The 27294-nt window shown below is 41.4% G+C and overlaps 1 protein-coding gene across 1 annotated transcript in view; it reads right to left on the reverse strand.

Moving 5' to 3' along the window:
• Positions 1-845: 845 nt before the first annotated feature.
• Positions 846-27294, reverse strand: part of LOC145418681 (uncharacterized) — a 27852-nt gene continuing 1403 nt past the window's right edge. Inside the window, exons 2-3 of the mRNA XM_080287021.1 lie at positions 19945-20097; positions 846-1048 (exon numbers count right to left, since the gene is read on the reverse strand). Of these exons, the coding sequence (XP_080143147.1) occupies positions 846-1048; positions 19945-20097 (356 nt within the window). The remainder of the gene's footprint in view (positions 1049-19944; positions 20098-27294) is intronic.

The raw sequence follows: 27294 nt of genomic DNA on the forward strand, positions 1-27294 counted from the left end.
AAGAAAGAGGACGGAAAAGGTGATTGGGGAAAGATAAATAAAAAGAGGCAAAAGATATCAGCAACAAAAACAAAAGGAAGGAAAGAGATATGCGGTAAAAGAAGAGGCTGAGAGAGAGAGAGAGAGAGAGAGAGAGAGAGAGATTAAAGAAAACGAGACAGGCTAAAAAGATAAGCAAAGAAGGAACATTAAGGGAGACTCGTGTAGATCACAGATAGAGACCTACACCATATAGACGAAAACGACGAAGAAATAAGCAAGAAAAGTCGTAGAGAAAAAGATGGTAAAAGGCGAAAGAAAACGAGAGGCTAAACAACAAGTGAAGAAGTTAAAACTGGAGGGGGAGGTCTCATGTAGATCACAGGCATAGAGCTACCCTGTGAAAGAAAAGTCTGACGAAGAAAGCAAATAATAATAATAATAATAATAATAATAATAATAATAATAATAATAAACTAATGAAGAAAAAGGACGAAGAAAAAGTCAAAGCTTAGAGAAAATGAGAAGAGGGAAAAAAAAGGGTAGTCACAGCTTAGAGAAATATGGGATAGGGGAAAGAAAATAAGCAGAAAAACTCATGAAGACACAAGGGAAAGAAGAAGGGTGGTCACAGCTTAGAGAAAAAGTGAAGAAAGAGGGGAAACATAGTAGTCAAAGCTGAGAGGGGAAAAAATAGTCACTGCTTAGAGAAAACGAAATGGAAGTGGGGAAAAAAAGGGGGGGGGGGGCAGTCACAGCTTAGAGAAAACGAGAAGGAAGAGGAAAAAGGGAAAAAGGGCGATCACATCGTAGAGAAAATGGGATACGGAAAAAAGGAAAATGGAGAAGGTAACATCAGGGGAGACTCAGGTAGACCCCAGACAGAGGACCGCCGCCAGAGATATCGCCACTAGTAGCCCCGTCCACCGTAGACTGGAGGCTGAGTTGCAGTAGGAGAAGTCACAGGAGCAGACCCGGCGGATGAGGACCCGGGTGGTGTAGGTCTCGCACGTGTTGGTCATGATGGTGTCGTTGGTGGCGCAGTTTCGGTGGAAGCTCTCGATCTCCCCTGGAAAAAAAAAAAGAAAAAAAGAGAGAGAGGATTATGTTATAGGGAGGCTTCGCAGCTCCCCTTCCATACCGATTTATTTTGCATACTTCGCTTTTAACATTGCTGTCATGCTTTTTTTTTTTTTTTTTTAATCGTTTTAATATGGATTGCAGCAAATAAGAGAATCATGAGTGTAATGTATGGAATAAATCGCTAAGGAAGAGGTGTTAGGGAGTCACCAAAATAGTTTTAATACGATCTATAAACTACATAGATAATTTTATCCCTTTTATGTGGTCCTAACTTAATATTACGAGAGAGAGAGAGAGAGAGAGAGAGAGAGAGAGAGAGAGAGAGAATCACCATGCATACGTAATGTGCTCCCAACCTGCATGAACAGCAGTCAATGAAGGTTTGGTCTGTAATTTATTGGCATGAACTAATATTAACCAGCTTTTAACCAGTATTGTATTTATAGATTTATCTCATTATTTTTTCTTTAGCTTTATTTATTACAATTATTTTATAGAAGTTTATTTCTTAGCTACTTTAAAAATGTTGTTTAAAAATTCGTCTAATTCGTATTATCTATCTATAGCCAGACGCCTTATAATCCCACAAAGGGTGGCCACAAACAAATCGCTTCCATTTAGCCCTGTCCCCTGTCATTACGCTGCCCTCTCCCCAACTCACATCCCCTCTCCCGTATACCACTACACTCCACTCCTCCATCTCATCCTCTGTCGGTCTCCATTTCGCCCTGCCCCCTGTCATTACGTTGCCCTCCCCTCCCACCTCACACCCGCTCTCTCATATACCTCTCCACTCCATCCCTCCATCTCATCCTCGGTCTACTCTCTACTCTTTATTTAATTTATTCATATTTTTAATTCTTTCTTATGAAATAATGATAAAACTGTGCCTAAAACTGCTTGTCAGAAATTCACTATATTTTGCATAAAGAAAGGTTGCTGGTTCTTTGAAAGCAGTGATAAGAAACAGGGAAGTGAGCATGGAAGTGAAAAAGTTACTACATGACAGTATTGTGATACCAACTTTAACGTATGGAAGTGAAGCTTGGACGTTGTTGGAAGGACACAAGTCAAGAGTGAGAGCAGTGGAAATGAGTTATTTAAGAGGAGCCTGTGGAGTCACATGGAGAGGCAGGCTGACGAATGAGGATATAAAGGAGCGTTGTGGTGTGGATGTGGATGTGATAGGAAGCGTTATGAGGAATACACTGAGGTGGTTTGGCCATGTGGAGGGGATGGAAGGTGAAAGACTGACGAAGAGAGTGTATGTGAGTGAGGTGGAGGGGGGAAGAGGGAGGGGGAGGCCGAGGATGAGATGGAGGGATGGAGTGGAGAGGTATATGAGAGAGGGGTGTGTGAGTTGGGAGCAGGGCAGTGAAATGGCGGGGGACAGGGCGACTTGGAGGCGATTTGTTTGTGGCCACCCCAAACGGGATTGAGGCGTCTGGCAATAGATAGATAGATGGATAGTTCCCAATCATGTCAAAGCGTTCTGGTGGAGGTGAGGCCAAAAGTGGTCTGTTTTTTTATGTCACAGGTCAAGGCCAAACATCCCACCATGTTGACAGGTGACTGTTGAAGAGGCGGCAGTTAAGGGTTACTTTGTTTTTTCCGTATTTTTCCATCAATATTTTCGAAACTTTATTCTTCTACTTACACACACACACACACACACACACACACACACACACACACACACACACACACACACACACACACACAGACTGGAAATGGCTTACCAGAATGAAATTGATGAAATAAAGAAGCAGATGCACTTGCAAAAGGAAGAAATAGAAAAACTAGGAAGGGAGGTCAACAAGAAAGACACAACCATATGTGAGCTAGCAGTGGAATTGAGTACACTTAGGAGGAAAATGAGTGAAATGGCAAGTACAGTAGTAAACCACGAGAGTATTATGGAAGAGTTCAAAAGTGATACAGAGATAATTAGGCAAGTAAGCAGTCTGATAGACCAGAGCAGTGATATTGATGAGAAGATAACACAGGTGAATGAAGCTGTGCAAAGCTACATAAATGATGTGGAAACCACGTATGCTGAAATGGTGAAAGTAAAGAAAGACTTAGAAACAAGGGTGGAAGAAAAATGCATTAAAAAGGAAGTGAAAAGAATAATCCAAAACAATCCAAAGTTAGTCAGAGATTCAGTAGATATGAACAAATCTATAGTAATCACTGGTATAGAAGAGGAAGAAGTATAAAACAAGATCTTAAGAGACAAAAAGGAGATGGCAAATGTAATGAGCTTATTGAAAGAAGTATCAGAGGAAATCTGTAGTAAAGACATAGAGGAACACAAAAGGTTAGGGAAATACGAGAAAAGCAAGTCAAGACATCTAAAGGTAACTTCCCAGGGTGTAAACACCGTGGAGGAGATACTAAAAAATGCAAAGAATCTTATGGAAAAAGAGAAGTTCAAAAATGTATGGATAAAAAGATCCCTAACACAAGAGGAACTGGAATTACTGAAACAGAAGAGGAAGGAAGCAAAAACAAAAAATGAGGGAAGATCAGAAGAGGAGAAGAACACATTTTTATACAAAGTACTAGGATTGCAGGTACGAAAGTGGTACATAAACAGGAGGGAATAAAAAGGAGGAAGGTAGTAGAACCAAGTCATGACAAGTATATGAAAAAGATGATAAAGTTGAGGTACTCAAATGTGGATGGAATGGTATCTAAATTATTAGAGATGAATGATTATGCCAGAGAAAATGAACCACATATAATATGCCTAACTGAAACAAAATTAACACCAATGATATCAAATGACATACTAAACTTAGAGGAATATAATATATGGAGAAAAGATAGAAACTTAAAAAAAGGAGGAGGAATTATAATATTAACTAAGAAAAATCTGCAAGTCAATGAAATGAAACTAGATATACCCTCACATGTAGAACTGATTGCAGTAGAGATCAACACATCTGAAGGGAAAGTAATTGCAGCCAATTTGTACATGCCACGCAGATCAAACACATGGGAAAGAGACGAATATGAGGACCTGGCAGAGAGTACAATTCAGAGTTTAAGAGCATTACTACATAAAATGGAAGAGAAATCGGAAAGAATTATACTAACTGGAGATTTTAATACAAATATAAATTGGAATACTCTAGATATAATAAGCCAAGAAAGCTGTTGGGACCAAAAGCTCCTGGATCTCGTGCAAGAGTTTTTCCTAACGCAACATGTGAGGGAAACCACCAGAAAAAGAGGACTCGATGTACCTTCAATGCTAGATCTCATATTTACTAGGCAAGAAAATGGTATTGACTTGTAATATATCACCCTCCACTCGGCAAAAGCGACCATGCAGTACTAAATTACAACTTCAGGATAGCATATGACATAGTTAACAGCAATGAAAGTTACAAAAAGAGCCTATACTATAAAAAGGGAAATTATCATGACCTAAAGAAGTATTTCTTAGAAGATGATTGGGAAAATGAGCTTAGAGGACAAGATTTAAATGCTGTATATAAAAAATTCTGTCAATTTTATGAAATAGGAGTCCAGAAGTACATCCCACAGCACAAAGAAGCAGATAAGAAAATACAGAAATGGTTCAATAAAGAATGTAAAAAATCAAAAGAAAGAAGAGATTTGTTGTGGAATAGATACAGAAGACACAATAGTGAAAGGGCATATAATAATTACAAACAGGCAAGAAACGATTATACAAGAATAAGGAGGGAAGCCCAAAAACAGTTTGAGGAGGATATAATAAATAAAAGTAGTGATCAACCAAAGCTATTTTACAGCTACATCAGAAGCAAAACCAAAATAAAAGATATAATACAATCCATTACGGACGAGGGAATCACCTATACACAAGAGAAAGATATTTGTGAAACACTAAATAAGAATTTCCAATCAGTTTTTACAGAAGAAAAAAAATTTGAGAGGGCCTATGTGGAACATGCATGTCCACACATACTACCAGATATACAAATATCAGAAAAAGTAATACAGGAGGAGTTAAGTAAATTAGACAGAGGAAAAGCAAATGGTCCTGATGAAATTTCATGTTGGGTGCTACAAGAATGTGCAAAGGAGGTAAGTAAACCATTATTTTTAATTTTCAAGAAATCCTTGAGTCAAGGTAAACTACCTGATATTTGGAAGAAAGCAAATATTGTCCCCTTATTCAAGAAAGGGAATAGACAAAATCCACTCACCTACCGACCAGTATCACTGACCAGTGTTGTAAGCAAGGCATTAGAAAAGCTTATAAGAAAAGTTCGGGTAAATCATCTAGAAGAACACAATATGATAACAGAAAGACAGTTTGGTTTCAGAAAAGGAAAATCATGTGTTACTAATCTGTTGAGCTACTATGACAGAGTAACAGACACAATACAGGAAAGAGAAGGATGGGTGGACAGTATCTATTTAGATTTCAAGAAAGCATTTGACACAGTACCACACCAAAGACTTTTATGGAAACTGTACCATCAAGGAGGAATTCGAGGCAAACTGTTTTGTTGGATGCAAGATTTTCTCATGAAAAGAGAAATGAGAACAGTACTAAGGGGAAACTACTCATCATGGAAAGAAGTGACTGGTGGATTATCACAGGGCTCAGTGCTGGCACCAATCATGTTTTTAGTGTATATAAATGATATAGACAGTAACACTGGAAATGAAAGCTATCTAAATATGTTTGCAGATGATGGAAAAATACAAAGGAGAATTACTAACACAGACTCTTGTAAGGAGCTACAATAAGAATTAAATAAACTTCATGAATGGAGTAATACATGGCAAATGGAATTCAATGTGGACAAGTGTCATGTAATCAAGTTTGGTAAAAGTGGAAAAAGACCTGACTGGGATTATACGTTAGGAAATAAAACCCTACACACATCAGAAAGAGAGAAGGACCTAGGTGTGATTATCAATAACAGACTATCTTCGGCTGATCACATCAGTGAGAAGGTACGGAACATGTAAACACTGCTGGCAAATATGAGAATAGCATTCACAAACATAAATGAAGACATGCTAAGAAGGATAATAACATCATTCATTAGACCAACCCTGGAGTATGCATCAGTTGTCTGGAGTCCTCATCTCAAAAAACACATAGACAAGATTGAAAAAGCTCAAAGGGCCTCTACAAGAAGGATACCAAGCTTAAGGGATCTAAACTACGAAGAAAGACTAAATAAACTGAATCTACCAAAACTACAGGAGAGAAGGAAAAGAGGTGACATGATAATGCTATATAAATGCATATCAAGGAAGGAGAAAATAGACATAAATGATTACTTAACATATGGGGAAGCATCAGGGAGAGGACACTGCAAAAAACTGCATAAGAAGAGAGGTGATAAAGACGTGAAGAAATTCAGTTTCCCAAACAGAGCAATAATACCGAATGAAATAGTGTGTGCCAAAACAATTCACAAATTTAAGGATATGTACGATAAATATGGTTTAAGACACGGGACAGTACGAGCTTGACTCATTCCTGTAAAGATACAATTAGGTAAGAACAATTAGGTAGGTAAGAACACACACACACACACACACACACACACACACACACACACACATATATATATATATATATATATATATATATATATATACAGTATATATATGTATGTGTATATATATATATATATATATATATATATATATATATATATATATAGAGAGAGAGAGAGAGAGAGAGAGAGAGAGAGAGAGAGAGAGAGAGAGAGAGAGAGAGAGAGAGAGAGAACAGCCAAAGAACTTCCGTATACTTAGTCATATCTGTTGCATAAAGACTTCTCGCAAATGTCCTGTGTGTGTGGTCTGTAATATACACTAGCCGATAGAGTCCGCCCTCCGGGCGGGCTTTTTCGACTAACTCCTGCGGAGGGCTGATTGGGTCTTCGGCCAACTTTTCAACATGCAATTAATCCTAATAAATTATATACCAAAACACTCCCTGGATCATGCTGATTCAGAGTATGTATCATATGTGGGGGTAGACCTTAAGGGAGCCGAGTTTATAGGTAACAAACATACAAACACTCGCCTTTATTATTGTATAGATGTATCAGGTATGTATCCTCACCATATTCCTTGCAGTCTTCTAGTCTCTGTTATAAGTGTCAAGTATATGTATGTATGTACGTACGTATATCCTGTATCACACATGTATCATCTATGTATGATGTATGTATCCTCGCTGTATCCAGTAACAACAGTCCACGGTGCGGGTATGTATGTATGTATGTATGTATCACCTATGTATCATGTATGTATCCTCGCTGTATCCACTTATAACAATCCACGGTATGGGTTTGTAAGTATGTATGTACGTATATATGCATGTCTCCCTGTGTATAGCCTTCCCAGCGGAATCCAACCCATTACCCTAATATGCTCAGCGTGATATAGCCCACGCTAGGGACACTGCCCACTGACGCTGATATACTAACATACTTACCCTCATATACTAACGTACTTACCTACTTACTGATATACTAACCTACTTACATACTCTGATATACTAACATACATACTTGTTTGTCAACTAACTTGGAGATATACTTACTCTGAATTTACGTACTTTGATATACTAACATACTTACTTTGATATACTAGCCTTCTTACTCCCTCTTTTACTGGTCTACTTAGAGAAGGCATACTTGCTCCGAACCTACTTACATACTCTGATATATTAACCTACTTACTTACCCTGATATACTAACCTACTTACTTACCCTGATATACTAACATACTTACTGTACATACTCTGATTTACTAACCTACTTACCCTGATATGCTAACCTACTTACTGTACTTACTCTGATAAACTAACCTACTTATTTACTCTGATATACTAATCTACTTACTTACTCTGATATGCTGACCTACTTACCCTGATATACTAACCTACTTACCATGATATACTAACCTACTTACCCTGATATACTAATCTACTTACTTACTCTGATATACTAACCTACTTACATACCCTTATATACTAACCTACTTACTTACCCTGATATACTAACCTACTTACTTACCCTGATATACTAACATACTTACTGTACATACTCTGATATACTAACCTACTTACCCTGATATGCTAACCTACTTACTGTACTTACTCTGATAAACTAACCTACTTATTTACTCTGATATACTAATCTACTTACTCTGATATGCTGACCTACTTACCCTGATATACTAACCTACTTACCATGATATACTAACCTACTTACCCTGATATACTAATCTACTTACTTTTTCTGATATACTAACATATACTCAGGCATACTTACTGTGATACACTAATCTATTTACTCAGTGGCCTACTTACGCCAGCATACTCACTCATCTAAGGCTTGTCTGTCTACTTAACACGAGACCTACTTACCCTAATATACTAACTCACTTAGAAACCTACTTACAATACTTACCAATCTACTCAAGCTTACTAACGGATCCATTCTGCGCTGTTCTTCATTCTCTGTACTTACATGTAGACCTAATTACAGATATTATATATATTCGTAGGTATTTCCCTTATTTACTAACCTACATTATCATCACTTTCAGCATCAGCATCATATCACCATCATCATCATCATCATCATCATCACCATCATCACCATCATCATCACCATCATCATCATTCTAAAACAGGACGAAAGCCTCTCATATGTCTCCACTCTGACCTATTAACTATTAGCCTGTACCATCCAATCCCAGCAAATCTGCAATAACATCTCCCCATCTCCTCCTTTGTTTGCCTCTTCCTCTCACTCCATCTCTCAAACTTGTTCTCTGTCTTCCCCTTTCTCTCACCCCATCTCTCCATCTTGTTCTCTGCCTCCTCCTCTCACTTCACCTCTCCATCCTTTTCTTTGTCTGCCTCTTCCTCTCGCTCCATCTCTCCATCTTGTCCCCTGTCTGCCTTTTCCTCTCACTCTATCTCTCCTCCTTATTCTTTGTCTGCCTCTTCCTCTCGCTCCATCTCTCCATTTTGTTTTCTGTTCTGCTTCTTCCTCTCACTCCATCTCTCCGTCTTGTTCTCTGTCTGCCTCTTCCTCTCACTCCATCTCTGGGCTGCCACTCAGTTACCCTGGTAGTCCATCTGTTATCTGTTCTACGAAGGACGTGACCTGCCCACATCCATTTATGCTTTTGGATTATACTGATTATATCCTTTCCTCTCCACTATTGCCTTATCCACGAAGCTCTCTCTTTATCTCTCCATGTGATCCCTTATATAACCCTTCCCTTTCCCCTCTTAGAACCCTCCATCTTCCCCTCTTAGAACCCTCCCTCTTCCCCTCTTAGAACCCTCCCTCTTCCCCTCTTAGAACCCTCCCTTTTCCCTTCTTAGAACCCCCCCCTAGTCCTCACTTAGAACCCTCTCTCTTCCCCTCTTAGAACCCTCCTTCTTCCCCTCTTAGAACCCTCCTTCTTCCCCTCTTAGAACCCTCCCTCTTCCCTTCTTAGAACCCCCCTCGTCCCCTCTTAGAACCCTCCTTCTTCCCCTCTTAGAGCCCTCCCTCTTCCCCTCTTAGAACCCTTCCTCTTCTCCTCTCAGAACCCCCCTCTTCTCCTCTTAGAACCCTTCCTCTTACCCTCTTAGATCTCTTCCTCTTCCCCTCTTAGAACCCTCCCTTTTCCCTCTCAGAACTCCCCTCTTTCCCTCTTAGAACCTCCCTCTTCCCCTCTTAGAACCTTCCCTTTCCTCTCTTAGAACCCTCCCTCTTCCCCTTGTAGAACCCCCATCTTCCCCTCTTAGAACCTTCCCTCTTCCCCTCTTAGCACTCCTAAATTAATTCTTTCTCCTTAACCAAAATGAAAAATGAAAAAAAAAAAAGTATTCAAACTGAGGGCTGTAAAATCTCAAACTACTGTGATAAAAGACGAATTTGGAAAGTTCAATACTTTATCCATAAGGTGTAATAAAGGTGAATTTGTTGCCTTTTCTAATTCACGATTTATTAAAGATTATTTTTTGGAGTATTATACTTCTCATTCTTTGTCTTCGTCATTATCATCATCATCATCATCATCATCATCATCGTCATAGTCATCATCATCCTTCTTCATCATCATCATCATTACTTATTATTATTTTTATTATTATTATTATCATTATTATTAATAATAATATTATTATTATTAGCTACAGTAGTAGCAGAAGCAGCAGCAGTAGCAGATGAAGTAATAGTAGTAGCAGTTGTAGTGGCAGCAGTTGTAGTAGTAGTAATAATAATAATAACAGTAGTAGTAGTAGTAATAGTAGAATCACCAGTACTAGCAGTAGCAGTGTCACGAACTGGCGCGATTCTGTATCTAAACAAACTCGTGACATTGAACTCTGGTGGAAAACCACTAATTCTAATGGAATTTCCACTGTTTATCGCTCAGTTTAACCGTCCCCGTATTCACCCGATCGGGAGTGTTTTCAGAACATTTTTCACTATTTCATAAGTGATCGTCCATGTGCGCAACATTATCACCTCCGCTGAGTGATTTATTGCGGGTGTGTATCGCTCACACTAATTCTGTTGGCCGTTAGCAAGCGCGGCCGGCACTTGCCCCTCTCTCATAATTTGAAGTCACTCAGACTTTGTGCGCCGTGACAGCAGGTCGTCGAGTTCCTGAAATCTCCACTCAGTGTGATCCGGCGTAGAGGTTCAGCGTGGTGGCAGCGCCCTTCCTACGTAACGATGCCCAGTTCATCCCGCCTAGCCTCCTTTTCTGAACAGTATTTCTTTTCGTTTTTCCTAGGCTTAAGAGTTTAGTTTAGCTTGTGAGTGAGCGAGTGAGTGTATTCTCTTTGTTATTTTGAATTCATTTTGAAACATGTATCGTAAATTTATCTCATTGTAAATAATAAATTTTCAGTTCTTTTCTCTTGAGCTTAATGTAATGTAAACTCGTGTTTTAATTTCCCACATTAAGTTTATTTTACTCACCACTCCTAGTTTGCATAACGCTTTGCATTGTTCATAACTGGTACTTAGGCCAGTCCTTTTGCATCAAACTTAAATCCGTTGTGCCAACTTGGAGTTAATGCATCAGCAAGAACCTGTTTATCTTTCATAGCATTAATTATTGATTGTCAGGGGTGGAGTCACTTTCTCCAGAGGCCAACAGTACTAACAAACAGCATGTGTGAGTAATTAGTCTCTGCTTTGTACTGTTGAGAAAGTTTATAAATTCTCGTCCTTAGAGAATCGGCGAAGGAAGTCGGCATAAAGTAAATATTGCTTGATATTCACAAGTCAATTCATTGTCTCTATTTTCAAGCAAAGCACATAACCTTTATTTAATTTTTAAATTCATAAAAAACCCGTGACATCTGGCGACCTCATTCCAGGATATTAACTCCTAGCTCTAAAGTTACTCACGAGATAATACTCACTCACTCATACTTAGGTATTTATCATCAAAGTCTATAGGCACTATCTTACTGGTGATTATTGATTCATTTCTATTAATTTTGCATCATAGTTTTTACAGTTAGTTGTTTTTTATTTTCTTTCTTTATCAGTTTTACTAGATAAAACTGGTCACCACTAACCTGTGCCTCTATTCTTTACTCTTGATTATTGCCACTTTTCTGCAAAATAGCAGTCAGTATTTAGTCTTTAGTTTACTCAGACTGAGTTAGCATCATGTCTACCGACATCTATGCACAGGAAGCTAAAGATATGGGGCTTAGCGACCCCAATGAAGTAAAAGAGTATGTCCTCTCTCGGTTTAGCTACGAGCAGCAACATGAGAATGATGCTCGCAAAGACCGTCGAATTTAGCATGAGGAACGCGAAAAAGAACGTGAACACTAGCGACAAAAACGTGAATACGAGCAAAAACAGCATGAATTCGAGTTAGTACAAGAGCGAGAACAACGCGAGTACGAGCAAGAACAACGAGAGAGAGAACGTGAATGCGAGCGTGAACAATGCGAATATGAGCAAGAACAACGAGAGAGAGAACGTGAATGCGAGCAAGAACAACGAGAACACGAAAGTGCCGAGCTTGAGGCACATGAAAAACATGAACTTGAGATGTTGAAGCTCAAGCGAGATTCCTTGGCTTCATACACATCTGGTGCAGCTGGCCCAAGCTCCACGAGCGCTCTCCCTGCACATGTTCTGGCGACCCCACACATCAAGCTTCCTCCATACAAGGAAGGCAAGTGAACCGAGCCATTCATAGCCCGTTTCAAAGATATGGCTCAGCTTTACCAGCAGGATGAGGCAGCTAAGTGGCTTCAGTTTCTTAGCCTGTTTGAGGGCCCTGCCATCGATGTTCTTCACAGAATCCGTGGAGACAATCTCATGTATGAGATGATGAAGGCCGCACTCATCAAAACGTACGGTCTTACAGTTGACGACGCCAAGAGTCAGTTTATGAGGGTGCGTTTACAAGAAAAAAAGACTGCAGTTCAGTTTCTTGACCGGCTTACTGCTTACTTAGATGAGTGGATGGAGAAAGATGGAACTCCTTCCACGCGTGAGGGGATAATTGACCTTATGCTGCGCACGCAGCTAGAAAAGTCGTGGCCTGCCAAACTTATGGCTCAGCTTAAGATCTGCCAGGTAAGGGATGCCAGCCAAATGGTGGAGAAGGCTGACGCATATTTCACTGCATACAGGTATCAAACTCGTAAGCAGCATACCTGGAACAAGAAAGCTGATAAATCTGAGAAACCGTCTCAGACTGAACCCCAGCAACAACGCCGTTCTCAGAATAATGGCAAAGGTCCAAGCAAATCGCAGAGGAAAGACCAGGGCCAAAATACCCAGAAACCTGAGTGGAAGTGGCACAACAAGCAGAACCCTAACCAGCAGCAGTACAGGTATTTCAAGCAGCAGCAGGGCAAGGACAAACCATGTAACCCTCAGTCAGGACAATCGAATTTAGTGTATCGGAGGCAGGATGCAAATGCAGCCTTCATTCCCCAACAAGTGCACAGTGGTGCCAACCCCACCAGTACAGGTACTTCCCCACAGTTCACTAGCTCCTCAGCGACAGTGAACTCTCCATCTCTGGTGGTCAATGCTCCAGCTCATCAGATGGTGAGTACGACCCCTCAGGCATCAAGTTCTCAGGGCGCCACATTTGCTGCATCGTTTGTTCTGCAGTCTCACCAATGACTGGCTGCTACCTCCTCAGACCCTTCCACCAGTAATACTGCCTTTCTTGATCAGCCAGGGTTTGTGGGAGGCATTTCTGTAAATGTCCTGAGAGATAATGGATCCTCAGGTTGCTCTGTCAAGCAAAGTTTAGTTTGGCCCGACGAGTACACAGGTAGGCAGATCCAAGTTAGACTTATTGATGGATCAGTGAGACTGTTCCCTGAGGCACATATCCAGGTGGCATCTCCTTTCTACACTGGCTTGACAGCTGCTGTTGTCATGCCAGAGCCCTTGTTTGACCTCATTATAGGCAACATACCCGGGGTCAAAAACAGTTGCGCCATAGATGTTGCTACTCAGACTGTGGCTGTTGCAGTAACACGAGCCATGGCCAAGGCTCTGAATTGTGTCACCCCGTTGACCGTCACAACGCCACAAGATTTGATTCATAGTCAAGATGTTGTCCAAGAACAACAGTCTGGCCCGACACTTGCCTCAGTGCATAAGAAGCTGGAGGGTAAAGTGGTTAAGTATTCACGGGGAGGTCAAGCCAGGTTCCTTCGCAAGCAAGGATGGCTATACCGTGAGTCACAAACACCCCAGGGCGAGGTTCGACTGCAGTTTGTTGTTCCTGCTAAGTACCACCAAGCAGTGTTAGAATGGGGTCATTGTTCAGCCTCAGGAGGTCACCTGGGCAAAAGGAAAACCCAGGGCCGTATCCGTGCTGACTTTTTCTGGCCAGGGATGGGACAAGATAGATAGTTTTGTGTATTCCTGCAAATGTGTGTCCATGTACCACTAATCATGGACATGTCCTTCCTGTGCCGTTTGAAACCACAACCATAATCTTTGAGTCAGTTGAGAGACAGGGTAGTGGTGAAGCGGGTGCAGTCCTGACGTCTCACCTGTTGGCCCCATAGGACACAGTATGTCCAGGGCCTGTACATACATATGTACTGTAAGTTAAGGGGGAAGTTCGAGAACCCTGTAGAGACAATCCAAGGCTGTGTATGAATTACCTTGTGGAACGTCTCGAGCTGTGGACCTTCTCAATAGGATTCCCGGAGAGTGACCTGCTCGAGATTGCGTAGGGATTCTCAGCTTCCTGTCATTAATCATAAGTGCTAGTTTAACCAGTAAACTGGGTCCCGTTAGCGAATTGCAGTGTTTGATGTCCTGCACAGACACCCAGTCTTTTCCCTCTTGACCACGTTCCCTGGTTAGTTTAGCAAATTGCAACGTTTGATGTCTTGCACAGACGCCCAGTCTTTTTGATAATTAGGTTTAGGGTTTAACCAGTGAACTGGGTTCCATTAGTGAGTTGCAGCGTTTGATGTCCTGCACAGATGCCCAGTCATTTTGCTCTTGACCACATTCCCTGGTTAATTTAGCTAATTGCAGCGTTTGATGTCCTGCACAAACGCCCAGTCGTTTTGCAAATTAGGTTTAGAGTTTAACCAGTAAACTGGGTCTCATTGGCGAATTGCAGAGTTTGATGTCCTGCACAGACGCCCAGTCTTTTCGCTCTGACTACATTTCCTGGTTAATAATGTAAATAGTGTACTTTTTGTAAAATAAGTACTGATTGCTAGGCAGAGAGAGAGAAGTGACACTTTCGATGCTCCACCTTGATTGCTTTTGCAGGTGCAGCTGGCGGGTGCAGCATTGTCGTGCAGAACAGCTGATCGTCCCTGACACATGCTTCCGCCTCTTCTCTTCTGCCTCGTCGTCATTATTTACTATTGATTTGTATTACGTAATTTTACACGTAGGTACAGTTACACCACAACTGTCACACCTACACCGTGTATTACATACATCACACTACATAACAATTAGTTGTTAATGTAAATGTAATGAACTTTTTGCTCAGTCTGACCTGAGTACAGGATTTTTCACTGTTGTCAAGGAGTTTTTTTCCTCAAGCTTGCTTCTATTAATATAAATATGAGGCTTTTTTGCTCACTGGCGACTGTGACTTTCTTCTGTAGCAGGATAGCACACACACCACGGTGTGAATCTTGTGTGACTGAGTTAGGATTTATATGTATGTAAATTGAAAAAAAAAATTTTCCTGAAGGAAAAAAAATTTTGTGTTTGATGTGGCGTAATGTCACGAATTGGCGTGATTCTGTATCTAAACAAACTCGTGACGTTGAACTCTGGTGGAAAATCACAAATTCTAGTGGAATTTCCACTGTTTATCGCTCAGTTTAACTGTGCCCGTATTCACCCGATCAGGAGTGTTTTCAGAACATTTTTCACTATTTCATAAGTGATCGTCCTTGTGCGCGATATTATCACCTCCGCTGAGTGATTTATTGCTGGTGTGTATCGCTCACACTAATTCTGTTGGCTGTTAGCAAGCGCGGACAGCACTTGCCCCTCTCTCATAATTCGAAGTCAGTCAGACTTTGTGCACTGTGAGAGCAGGTCGTTGAGTTCCTGAAATCTCCACTCAGTGTGATCCGGCGTAGAGGTTCAGCATGGTGGCAGCGCCCTTCCTACGTAATGACGCCCAGTTCATCCCGCCTAGCCCCCTTTTCTGAACAGTATTTCTTTTCGTTTTTCCTAGGCTTAAGGGTAGGGGGGTTCTCAAGAATACTCCCCCAGTATCCCTGCTTGTCGTAAAAGGTGACCAAAAGGGTTGGCGGAGGGTTAGTGCCCCTCCCCGGAAAACAACTAACTAAAAAAACAAACAAGAAGCCTCGGACAAGGACTGACCAAACGATGACGACCCAGGACCGGACAAAGGACTTGGTAATGAGTACATGGAATGTAAGAGGAGCGAATGATGAGGTGAAAGAGAGAGAGATTGTCCAGGTGCTTGAGGATGTGAAAGTGGATGTATATGGAATAACTGAAACAAAATGGAGAGGAGAAAGTGTGAGAGAATGGGAGTATGGATGGGGTATATGTGCAGGAGTAGATGAGAATGAGAGGGCAAAGGAAGGAGTGTGTATAGTTGTGAGTAAAAGATGGAAGAAGAGCATAAGACAGTATGGATCAGTTGGGTCAAGGATTGTGTGGGTAAAGTTGAAAGTTGGAATACAAATGTGGGCGATTGTCTGTGTGTATGTACCAATGCAAGATCGTGCTAGAAGAGTGAGAGAAGAGTTCTGGACAAATGTGGAAGTGTGCATGGAAAAGTTTGGAAGGAATGAGAGAGTGGTTTTGATTGGTGATATGAATGGTAAAGTTGGTAATGTGAAGGTGGATGGAATAGTTGGTGAGTGGGGTGTGCCTGCCGAGATAGATGAGAATGGGAGTGCGTTAGTGGACATTTGTGCTGGGAGGGGGTTGGTGATTGCCAATACCCTCTTCAGGCATAAAATGATCCACAGGTATACATGGCGAGTGATGAGAAGGGTGGGTGGTGAACTGAATGAAAGGAAGGCAATGATTGATTATGTGTGTGTGGATGAAAGGATGCGAAAATGTGTAAAGGATGCAAGAGTGTATAGAGGTTGGGGGAGTGAACTTTCTGACCACTACTTGGTGGTGGCCAGAATTAGGATGCAAGTGAGATGGAGGAATAGAAGAAGGGAAAGACGAGAGGAAGGAGTAGTTGCAAGGAGAGTGGAAAGGTTAAAAGAGGATGAGAAAAAGGCAGAGTATAAGAGAGAAGTGGAGGAACGATTGGGCAAATATGAATTGGAGCAGATGGGAGACGTGGAAGGTGTGTGTAAGATATTTACAGAAGAAATATGTGCAGCATGTGATGTGGTGTGTGGAAGGAAGAGAAGACGGAGGGGGGGTGCAAGGAACAGCGTGGTGGACTGAAGAGGTGAAACAGGCTGTGGCACAAAAGAAGAAAGCATACAATGAATGGATGAGAAATAGGGGCGTGGAAGAAGTTGAGAGGCGGAAGAGAGAGTTATATGTGGAAAGGAAGAGAGAGGTGAAAAGATTAGTAAGAGAGAGTAAGAAGAGAGTGGATGAGGAATTTGGAAGGAATTTGAGTGTAAAGTGGAGGGACTGAAAGAAAATGTTCTGGATAGAAGTGAAAAGAGTAAGACAGGGTGGAAGTGAAGTTAGCAGGGGAGTGAAAGATAAAAATGGTAGATTACTAGTGGAGAAGGGAGAAAAAGTGAGCAGATGGAAAGAACACTTTAAGGAATTGTTGAACATAGAGGATGGAAGTAATGCGAGTATAAGTGGCTGGGGAATGGCTTGGAGAAGGAGGGAGGTGAGAAGACAGGAAGAAATCAGTAGGATAGAAGTTGTGGAAGCAATGAAGAAAGTTAAATCGGGGAAAGCCCCAGGAATTGATGGAGTGTGTGGTGAAATGCTGAAGCATGGGGGAGAGATAGTAGTAGAATGGATGTGGAAGATGTGCAGATTGGCCTAGGAGGAAGGTAGAGTCCCGGAGGATTGGAAGTCAGGTATAATTATTCCCTTGTACAAAGGAAAAGGGGAAAAAGAAGTGTGTGGTAATCATAGGGGCATTTGTCTTCTTAGTATAATAGGAAAAGTGTTTGGTAGGATACTTATAGACAGAGTTAGAGAAAGAACAGAGAAATTAGTTGGAGAAGAACAGGGAGGCTTTAGGAAGGGAAGAGGTTGTGTAGATCAGATATTCATTCTTAGATCTTTAGTGGAAAAGTTTCTAGAGAAGGGAAAGAAGTTGTATGCGGCTTTCATGGATTTGGAGAAAGCATATGACAGGGTGGATAGACAAGGATTGTGGAAAGTGTTAAGAATATATGGAGTAGTTGGGAAGTTGTTGAATGCTGTGAAGAGTATGTACGATGGTGCGAAGGCTGCAGTGCATGTGGATGGTGAACTAAGTGAATTTTTCTCTTTGAAAGTTGGTTTGAAACAGGGATGTGTCATGTCTCCATGGTTGTTCAATCTGTACATGGATGGGGTAATAAAAGAGGTACAAGGAAGGGTAGTGGATGTTGGAGTGGCCCTGGTGAGAGAGGATAGTGTTTGGAAACTCCCTGTACTGTTGTTTGCAGATGATACTGTGTTGTTGAGTGAAGACGAAGGGGAGCTGCAAGGCTTGGTGGATGAGTTTGGGAGAGTGTGTAAGAAACGGAACCTAAAGGTGAATGTAGGGAAGAGTAAAGTGATAGTCTTTGAGAGAGGTGAAGTTAGTGAATGTACAACGAGGTTAGATGGTGAGGAATTGGAAAATGTGAGTACGTTTAAGTATTTGGGTAGTGTGATGAGTAAGGATGGAGGTTTGGAGGGTGAAGTGCTTGAAAGGGTACAGCAGGGAAGAAAGGTTGCTGGTTCCTTGAAAGCAGTGATAAGAAACAGGGAAGTGAGCATGGAAGTGAAAAAGTTACTACATGACAGTATTGTGATACCAACTCTAACGTACGGAAGTGAAGCTTGGACATTGTTGGAAGGACACAAGTCAAGAGTGAGAGCAGTGGAAATGAGTTATTTAAGAGGAGCCTGTGGAGTCACGTGGAGAGACAGGCTGACGAATGAGGATATAAAGGAGAGTTGTGGTGTGGATGTGGATGTGATAGGAAGCGTTATGAGGAACACACTGAGGTGGTTTGGCCATGTGGAGAGGATGGAGGGTGACTGACGAAGAGAGTGTATGTGAGTGAGGTGGAGGGGGGAAGAGGGAGGGGGAGGCCGAGGATGAGATGGAGGGATGGGGTGGAGAGGTATATGAGAGAGGGGTGTGTGAGTTGGGAGCAGGGCAGTGAAATGGCGGGGGACAGGGCGACTTGGAGGCGATTTGTTTGTGGCCACCCCAAACGGGATTGAGGCGTCTGGTAATAGATAGATAGATAGAAGTTTATTTTACTTACCGTTCCCAGTTTGCATAACGTTTTGCATTATTCATAACTGGTACTTAGGCCAGTCCTTTTGCATCAAACTTAAATCCGTTGTGCCAATTTGGAGTTAATGCATCAGCAAGAACCTGTTTATCATTCATAGCATTAGTTATTGACTGTCAGGGGTGGAGTCACTTTCTCCAGAGGCCAACAGTACTAACAAACAGTGCGTGTGAGTAATTAGTCTCTGCTTTGTGCTGTTGAGAAAGTTTATAAATTCTCGTACTTAGAGAATCGGCGAAGTAAGCCGGCATAAAGTAAACATTGCCTGATATTCACGAGTCATCCTTGTCTCTATTGACATGTTAACATTTAAAGTATTATTTAATATAAATTCACAAAACCCCCTGACAAGCAGTAGTTGCAGCAATAGCAACAACAACACTATTACCATTATTATCATCATCATTGTTATAACCTTTACCACACGGTCTTCAATAACCAATTCTTACTCTTAAAATATATATATAATATATATATATATATATATATATATATATATATATATATATATATATATATACAGTATTAAAAACCAAACCCAGACCACTTCACCATTTTTCGAGCGGCGTATAAGAGAGGAAATTTACGCCCATTGCTCCTTCATGTACTTTTAAAGTTTTTCAATACACCATAAACTTGAAGAGAGCGTGGTTAATTAAACTCATAACTCGATAAAGTCCCCCCACCAAGAAAGAAGAGAGAGAGGGAGGGAGAGAGAGAGAGAGAGAGAGAGAGAGAGAGAGAGAGAGGGAGAGAAAGAGTTGTCTCATCCGATCTCTTATACTGTATGGTTCAGAAACTCCCAATGAAGATCAGCCAAGCTATATGAAGTTTATCCATCTATCCATCTATCTATCTATCTTTCTGTCAATCTGTCCATCTATCTATTTATCTATCGAGAGTCGAGTGTGTGAGTAATTAGAGCTAGCTTACACTCTCACCATTAATATCGTAGACGGTCACCGATTCACAGCCCAAGTCGCAGGATCCGGACTCGATCTGCTCCTCAGTGAAGTTGGCGTCCATGCAGCCGTCTATCCTCGAGCTGTTGCTTCGAGGAGAGTAGCTGCAGAGGAAACACTCCACGCTGAGGCCTGGACGGGCAGGAAAAGGAGGACAATCAGGCAGGAAAATTGGATAGGGAAACTGAGTAGGAAATCAGGAAAAATGTGATGATGATTATTTGGGGCAAGTTGCTGCAGAAGAAACACTCCACGCTGAGACCTGAGGGGAAGGAAATTGAGGAAAATCAGGTAGGAAATTTGGGTAGGAAATCAGGAAAATATGGTCAGAAAATCGGGTAGGAAATCAGGAGAATGTGGTCAGAAAATCGGGTAGGAAATCAGGAAAATGTGATGACGATGATGATAATGATTCGAGGAAAGTAGATGAAACTGAAACACTCCACGCGAGACCTGTGGGGAAGAAAATGAGGAAAATATAGTATGGAAACTAAATAAGACATCAGGAAAAATGTGGTGGTAAAATGTGGTGGTGGTGGTGGTGGTGGTGGTGGTGATGATGATGATGATTATGATGATGATGATGATGATGATGATGATGTGATGATGATGATGATGATGATGATGATCTGTTGCTTGGAGACGAGTGACTATATAAAAAATACTCCAATCTTAATCCTGTGTGAGGAAAATGAGGAAAATAAGGTGGGAAAATTGGGTAGAATATCAGGAAAAATGTGGTGGTGGTGGTGGTGGTGGTGGGAACTTGTTTGGAGGCGAGCAGCTGTGTAAGAAACATTCCAGTCTTAGCCCTGCGTGAGTCAAACAAGAAAAACCAATAAGAAATTAACACAGGAAAAATTATAACACGAAACTAAAACAGAAACGAATGATATGAAGTTTTGCGTCAAAGTGAGTGCAGTATCTTATTACGACACACACTACGTTTAGTCTTGTGAGAGAAAAATACGAAACATCGGATAGGAACATGGGAAAATGTGGCAGGAAAATCGATAGTATGACACTAAAACTGAAACGACTAACGTGAACTACATTACTGCTTATGAGCGAGTAACAGCGTAGAAAAATAAGAAAATTACATGGGAAAATAGGAAAATAAGGCGACATAAAACAGGAAGATAACACATGCAAACAGGTAATGGGTAAGAATATGTACTCCAGAGCTTCACCTGTAGGAAAAACAAGGAAAATCGTATTGTGATCTTGATTTCTGTAATACTGAGCTGAAAACGTGTGGGTTTCGTCAGGGGTTACCCTTTACCATCTGAGCCAAATTTGGTTAAAATCGGATGGATATCATTCATAAAATCAAAACCGGAATTATTCTCACGGCCGCCATGAAAATAGTTCCAGTCTTTTGATAAAAGTTTCGGCCTTGCTGAAACGCAGAGTTTTTCACAAACACTAATATCGGTGTAACTGTTTACTAATCGTACACGATAAATTTCTCTAGATACGATATTGATCAGAGAAACACCAGGGTTAGAGGGCAGCCTAAAAATTGACTTCGCATAGTAACCTAGATATTCTGCTTATTGGTTTAAAAATTAGTAAGTTTCGTCAAGGGCTTGCCCGCAACACCTCCACCAATTTTGGTTACGATCGGATAAAAAGTGTTTGTTATCTCATGGCCGGAACTACTCTCACTTCCACCGTGAGAACAGTTCCGGCCTCGTGAGAATAGTTCTGGCCATGCTAAGAAGAATATTTTTTTCCCCCGATTTTAACCAAATTTAATGGAACGCTTCTGGGATGGTTCATGAAAAACTAAGGTAGGTCTGAGCAGGACAGGTCAAAGATCAAGGTTACAAGGGAAGCTCAAAGTTGGTGTTTCGTCATGACCTTAATTTCTGACCTACAAATTTTTAACACACACACACACACACACACACACACACACACACACACGAGCCAATGTTACGTCTTGTCGGGTCAGGGAGGGGAATGGCTAACATGTTTGCTATGCTCGGACAGCACAATAAACCCCAATACCTTACACTGCTTCATTTCACACTGCCACAGGTTACACACACACACACACACACACACACATTCTCCCATCCCCCACCCACACCAACTCTCCCCCACCACCACCTCCAACCCCACTCTAACCCCCACCTCTTTCCCTCCACTTCCACATCCCCCTCCCTATCCCCTACCCCCATTTCACACAATATAAAAACTGCCTTCGTCTAAACAGCAGTTTCACCCCTTGCCCAGATAATCACAAGGCTCAGTGTAATGTAAACTGCTGATCGAGAAAGTTGGGCCCTTTACCTCGTTGCAAAGGACAAAGGGAGGAATTAAGCGCCTGACAGAGAAAAGGAGATTCCGCCTCCTGCAACACACGCAAGGCTCTGCAACACACGCCCAGGTTGCACGGGTTTATTTCTCCTTAGAGCTTGGGGATTAAAAGCAAAAGTTAGAATAATTAAGAATCACATAATTTTGGATGCACACAGTAATGAACACCTTGATTTACTGCATGGAGTGTCTGGTGCTGGAGTGGGGCCCTTCTCGCGGTGGCACCCATATGACTATAGTTCTTTCACATTAACCAGGCCGAGATTTTCGTCCTATCGTAGCTTATTTCACGAAGGTCAATGGTTGGAAACGACAATAATACGAGTTTACATCCTATCCGCAGCACATCTTCGTGACTAGCATCATAATCTTGCGTTAATATGTTGTTACAATTTGCAGTTCAAGATGGAGAGATGGGAGTTTTAGGCCTAGTTAGAGTAAAACGAGTATAGTTGGCTCTGCTGCTTGGTTATAAAAATATACTTCCCCTCCCCCTCTCCATGCCTACTGAAAGTAGGATGGTGGACTGCAAGAGGAGGGGAACTTAGGCCTGCAGTCCACCGAGTTCACGTTCAGATAAGCCTGGGATTACAGCTACTACAATTGCCAGGATTAGGGGATTATAGGCAGGGGTAAGAATATTCTAATTTATCCTGAATATTTTAGCTACTTAAACACGGTGACGCGTCTCCTTGGTTACTAATTCTTGCTGTTGTTAGGCGGTAAGATCTCTGTAATAAAGAAAATATTACCGAAAACCTATATATAATTCGGTGATTCGCTGGGACTGGATGCAACAGGCTGAGAGAAAAAAAAATTAGAGGCCTTTGTTCTGCATTAGTCTGACTCAGCGTGATGATGATGATGATGATGATGATGATGATGGCGGTGATAGTGATGATGATGATGATGATGATGATGATGAAAATAATGATAATGATGATGATGATAATAATGATGATGATGATGATAATGGTGATGATAATGATGATGATGGTGATGATGATGATGATGATGATGATGATAATGATGATAACGGTGATGATGATAGTGATGATAATGATGATAAAGATGATGATAGAGATGATGATGATGATGATGATGATTATAATGACGTTCATTTTTCTGTGTTACTAAAAGACAAATTTTGAAGTAACTGTGTAGAGGAGTTTTAAAGGAGCTTAGTACAGTGTGTGTGTGTGTGTGTGTGTGTGTGTGTGCGCTCGCTTTAAATATATATATACTGTATATATATATATATATATATATATATATATATATATATATATATATATATATATACATATGAGGATGAAGGAACCAAAGGCAACGAGCCCGCAAAACTGTTCCCTCCAAGGGAATAAGAAAATACAAGAGAGAGCCAAATTCAAGATCCGATAATTTCGAGATGTCTGGACACACTGTGTTTGAAAGGCTGGAGAACATAGGAAGCAGGAAATACAGACAGAGGGAGACAGTTCCAGAGTTGACCTGTTGCATAAATGAAGGACTGGGAGTAACGGTTAACTCTTGCATTAAAGAGCTGGACAGAAAAGGGATGGGAGTTTGTTGCTAGACTGGTGCTACGCGCCCGTCGTAGAGGTGGAGGATGCAAGCAGACAGTTCAGAGGAGCAGTGACCATTGAAGTAGCGATAGAAAGAGATAAAAATGCAACAGTGCTGCGAAGAGACAGAGGTTGAAGGGAGTCAGTAAGAGGAGGAGAGTTAATGAGACGAAAAGCCTCTGACTCCACCCTATTGAGAAGAGCTGTATGTGGGGAGCCTCCCCACACATGTGAGTTGTATTCCACATAGGGGCGGATAAAACCCGTGTATAGAGTCAACAATTGTGCAGGGGTAAAGAAGGAACGGAGTCGGCTTGTGCTCTGTGTGCGTGTTCTGAGGCGAAATGTACTTTAGTTTTGAGTTGAAAATGTCAATCATCCGCTTCAGTTCTTTGCAACGCGGGGTTGCAAGCAAGAAGGCAAATAATTAAGTCACTGAATATATTTGGCTGCTTGATTATGTGACGTGGTGTGTGTGTGTGTGTGGAGAGAGAGAGAGAGAGAGAGAGAGAGAGAGAGAGAGAGAGAGAGGGAGGGAGAAAAGTGAGTCGTCTTTCTCTTAAGTTGCGTTAAAAGGAAATGAGAGAGAGAGAGAGAGAGAGAGAGAGAGAGAGAGAGAGAGAGAGAGAGAGAGAGAGAGAGAGAGAGAGAGAGAGAGAGAGAGAGAGAGAGAGAGAAATTCACATCCAAGGTACAAACGTAGACAAAAATAAGGTCTCCTAATATTTCACCTCTATTTCTCACTTTACTGGCTATTACTGTTAAGCAGCGAGAGGCATGGTATAATTCTCTGTCAATTTATATAAAAGTTCGCCTACTGTTTCATCTCCTCTACTTCTCACGTTCCTCTGCTGGCTAGGATGAGGGAGACTTGGTTGAGAGGTCCTAGTAGGGTCAGAGGAGTCCAAACAAGGGCTTATATGGTCGAAGGGCGATTTAAGGTCACGTTCATTATCCTTGCCTTGTCCTCGATGTCCTTTGAGCCGTAGGGAAAATGGATCTGGCACGGACTTTCTGCAGGGGAACTGATGATAGGTGGGAGAGACAAGGCTACGATTGCTCAAGGTTGTATCCAAATTCGTCACTGGGAATGCTTCATACAAAAACACACGAAAATGCTTGAACACACACACACACACACACACACACACACACACACACACACACACACACACACACACACACACACACACACACACACACACACACACACACACACACACACACACACACACACACACACACACACACACACGCTGCAGAAACAAACATAGCGAATTCAAATAAACTCAGAGCAACGGGAAACGCACTACAAATAGAGGGGAGTGGCGGCATTTTTAAACTCATACTGTCTACACACGTTCTTATCTACACACAAAAACAAAAAGAAAGAAAGAAAAGAAAAGTAGCTAATTCAAACAAGCTCAGAGCACTTGGGAACGTACAACAAACAGAGGTGAGAGACGACATCGTTAATGCATTGGACACCGTCAAAAAATTACAATATATGCGTCTGGTGGAACACAAACAGCATAAAAACGAGAAAAAAAATGCAGGAAAATCACATAAAACTCAGAAAGACAGGGAACGTACGGCATCAGGAGGTGAGAGGTGGCGTCGCAAAGCACAGGGCATCATCAAATAATATTCTAGTTATAATAAATTCGTCTGGTGGTATAAAAACACATAAAAACGAGAAAAAATTTAGCAAAATCACAAAACTCAGAAAGGCAGGGAACGTAGAGCATAGAGAGGTGAGAGGTGGCGTCATTTTAGCTCTGGTCGGCGTCATTTTCTGGTCTGCTCGCTTTGATATTAGTAGACCTGATTACCGGCGTGGAAAATGGTCTGTTTACGTCAGCTGAGGGATGAAATTAAAGTGTGCAGTACGTATGTTTGGGAGAGAGAGAGAGAGAGAGAGAGAGAGAGAGAGAGAGGATTTTGCTTTGAACGTGGTCTGGCTTTAATATTAATAGGAAGATTTTTGTTCTGTAATTACGAAAGTTTTAGAACAGAGAGAGAGAGAGAGAGAGAGAGATGCCACCTCTAAAACCAGTGAAGTGTTTTGGAATATAGTGGAAAATATAAGAATAAAACAGAAGGACTGAGACCTAAAAAATGAAATTATCCTATCAAATTATAGAAAACAGACATAAAAAGAATAAATATTTTTAGAAGCAAGCGTGATCAATGTGACAAGAAAAAATATTATTAGACAAAACAAGAAAATAAACAGCCAATACACCTGAGTTTGGGGTTTGGTAATATGAATGACTGTCACGCTGAAATTATATGAATGTAAAAAATTAAGTCGGTTGTAAAAAAGAGTTGAGGAATATGGAGACAGTAATATATGTAGGCTATTAATGTAAAAAAGATAAGTCATTTGTAAAAAAGTGTTGTGGAATATGAAGATAGTAAATGTACCAATGCAGAAAAACAATTCATTGTAAAAAAGTGTTAAGGAATAATGAAGATAGAAGGTAATGATGAAGAAAGGATAGGAGAAAGCAAGGACGGCATTCAGGTGTGGTTAGGAAGCTTACTTAATTAACACCTCTTCCTTACCGAATTATTTCTGATTCTGCTCCATTATCATAGTCATGTGTGTCATTCATGTATGTCGACATTAAGAAGACGTAAGAAGCTAAAGGGGATATGAATGAAAGAGAATACGGCTCTTAGTCCTCTCTTGGTCGCGCCTTCTCTAGTAACCTATTCCAGCTAAAGCCAGACAATTTCATTCAACTGAGAGAGAGAGAGAGAGAGAGAGAGAGAGAGAGAGAGAGAGACTATCTTTACTCCTACTCCATTACTCTCAGACTCTTTGGAATTCGAATCTGTGCCCGGAACACCTCGGGCTGGTGCATGATTGATGACTACAAAGTGGTGATTCCCCCCCCCCCTTTCTCTCTCTCTCTCTCTCTCTCTCTCTCTCTCTCTCTCTCTCTCTCGTTTCTTCCTGTAATACGTCTTCAAATTACTTTAAACCTCTGTTTGTCTGTCTGTCTGTCTTACCTGCGTCTAAGAACCAGGTTAATGGGAGGAACGTGAGATGATCTTGCTTTTGTTCTGGATTTTGTTATTGTTGTTGTTGTTGGAGAACTTTGGGAAATAACACACAAGTACTTAATAACAAGACCTATATTCAGGGGATATGCTTTCCTGGTCCTACCCCCACCTCACCCCCACCCCCTACCTCCCCAGACCCACACCACCCTACCCCACCCTAACCCACCCTACGCTACCCCTCCCTACCCTACCCTACCCTACCCTACCCTACGCTTAACAACCTCACCCCACCCCACCACATCCCCACCCCAGCCCACCCCACCCCGACACTTTCATTCTCCTAATAACATCAAGACATCAAAACATCCTCACCTGTGTGGGGCTCGAATCCACCTCGGTACTGTAGGCCTAGAAGATGACCGTCACG

This window comes from Coenobita brevimanus, chromosome 116, assembly GCF_032717465.1.
Source record: "Coenobita brevimanus isolate Jiangsu-jjx chromosome 116, ASM3271746v2, whole genome shotgun sequence".
Lineage (NCBI taxonomy): Eukaryota > Metazoa > Arthropoda > Malacostraca > Decapoda > Coenobitidae > Coenobita > Coenobita brevimanus.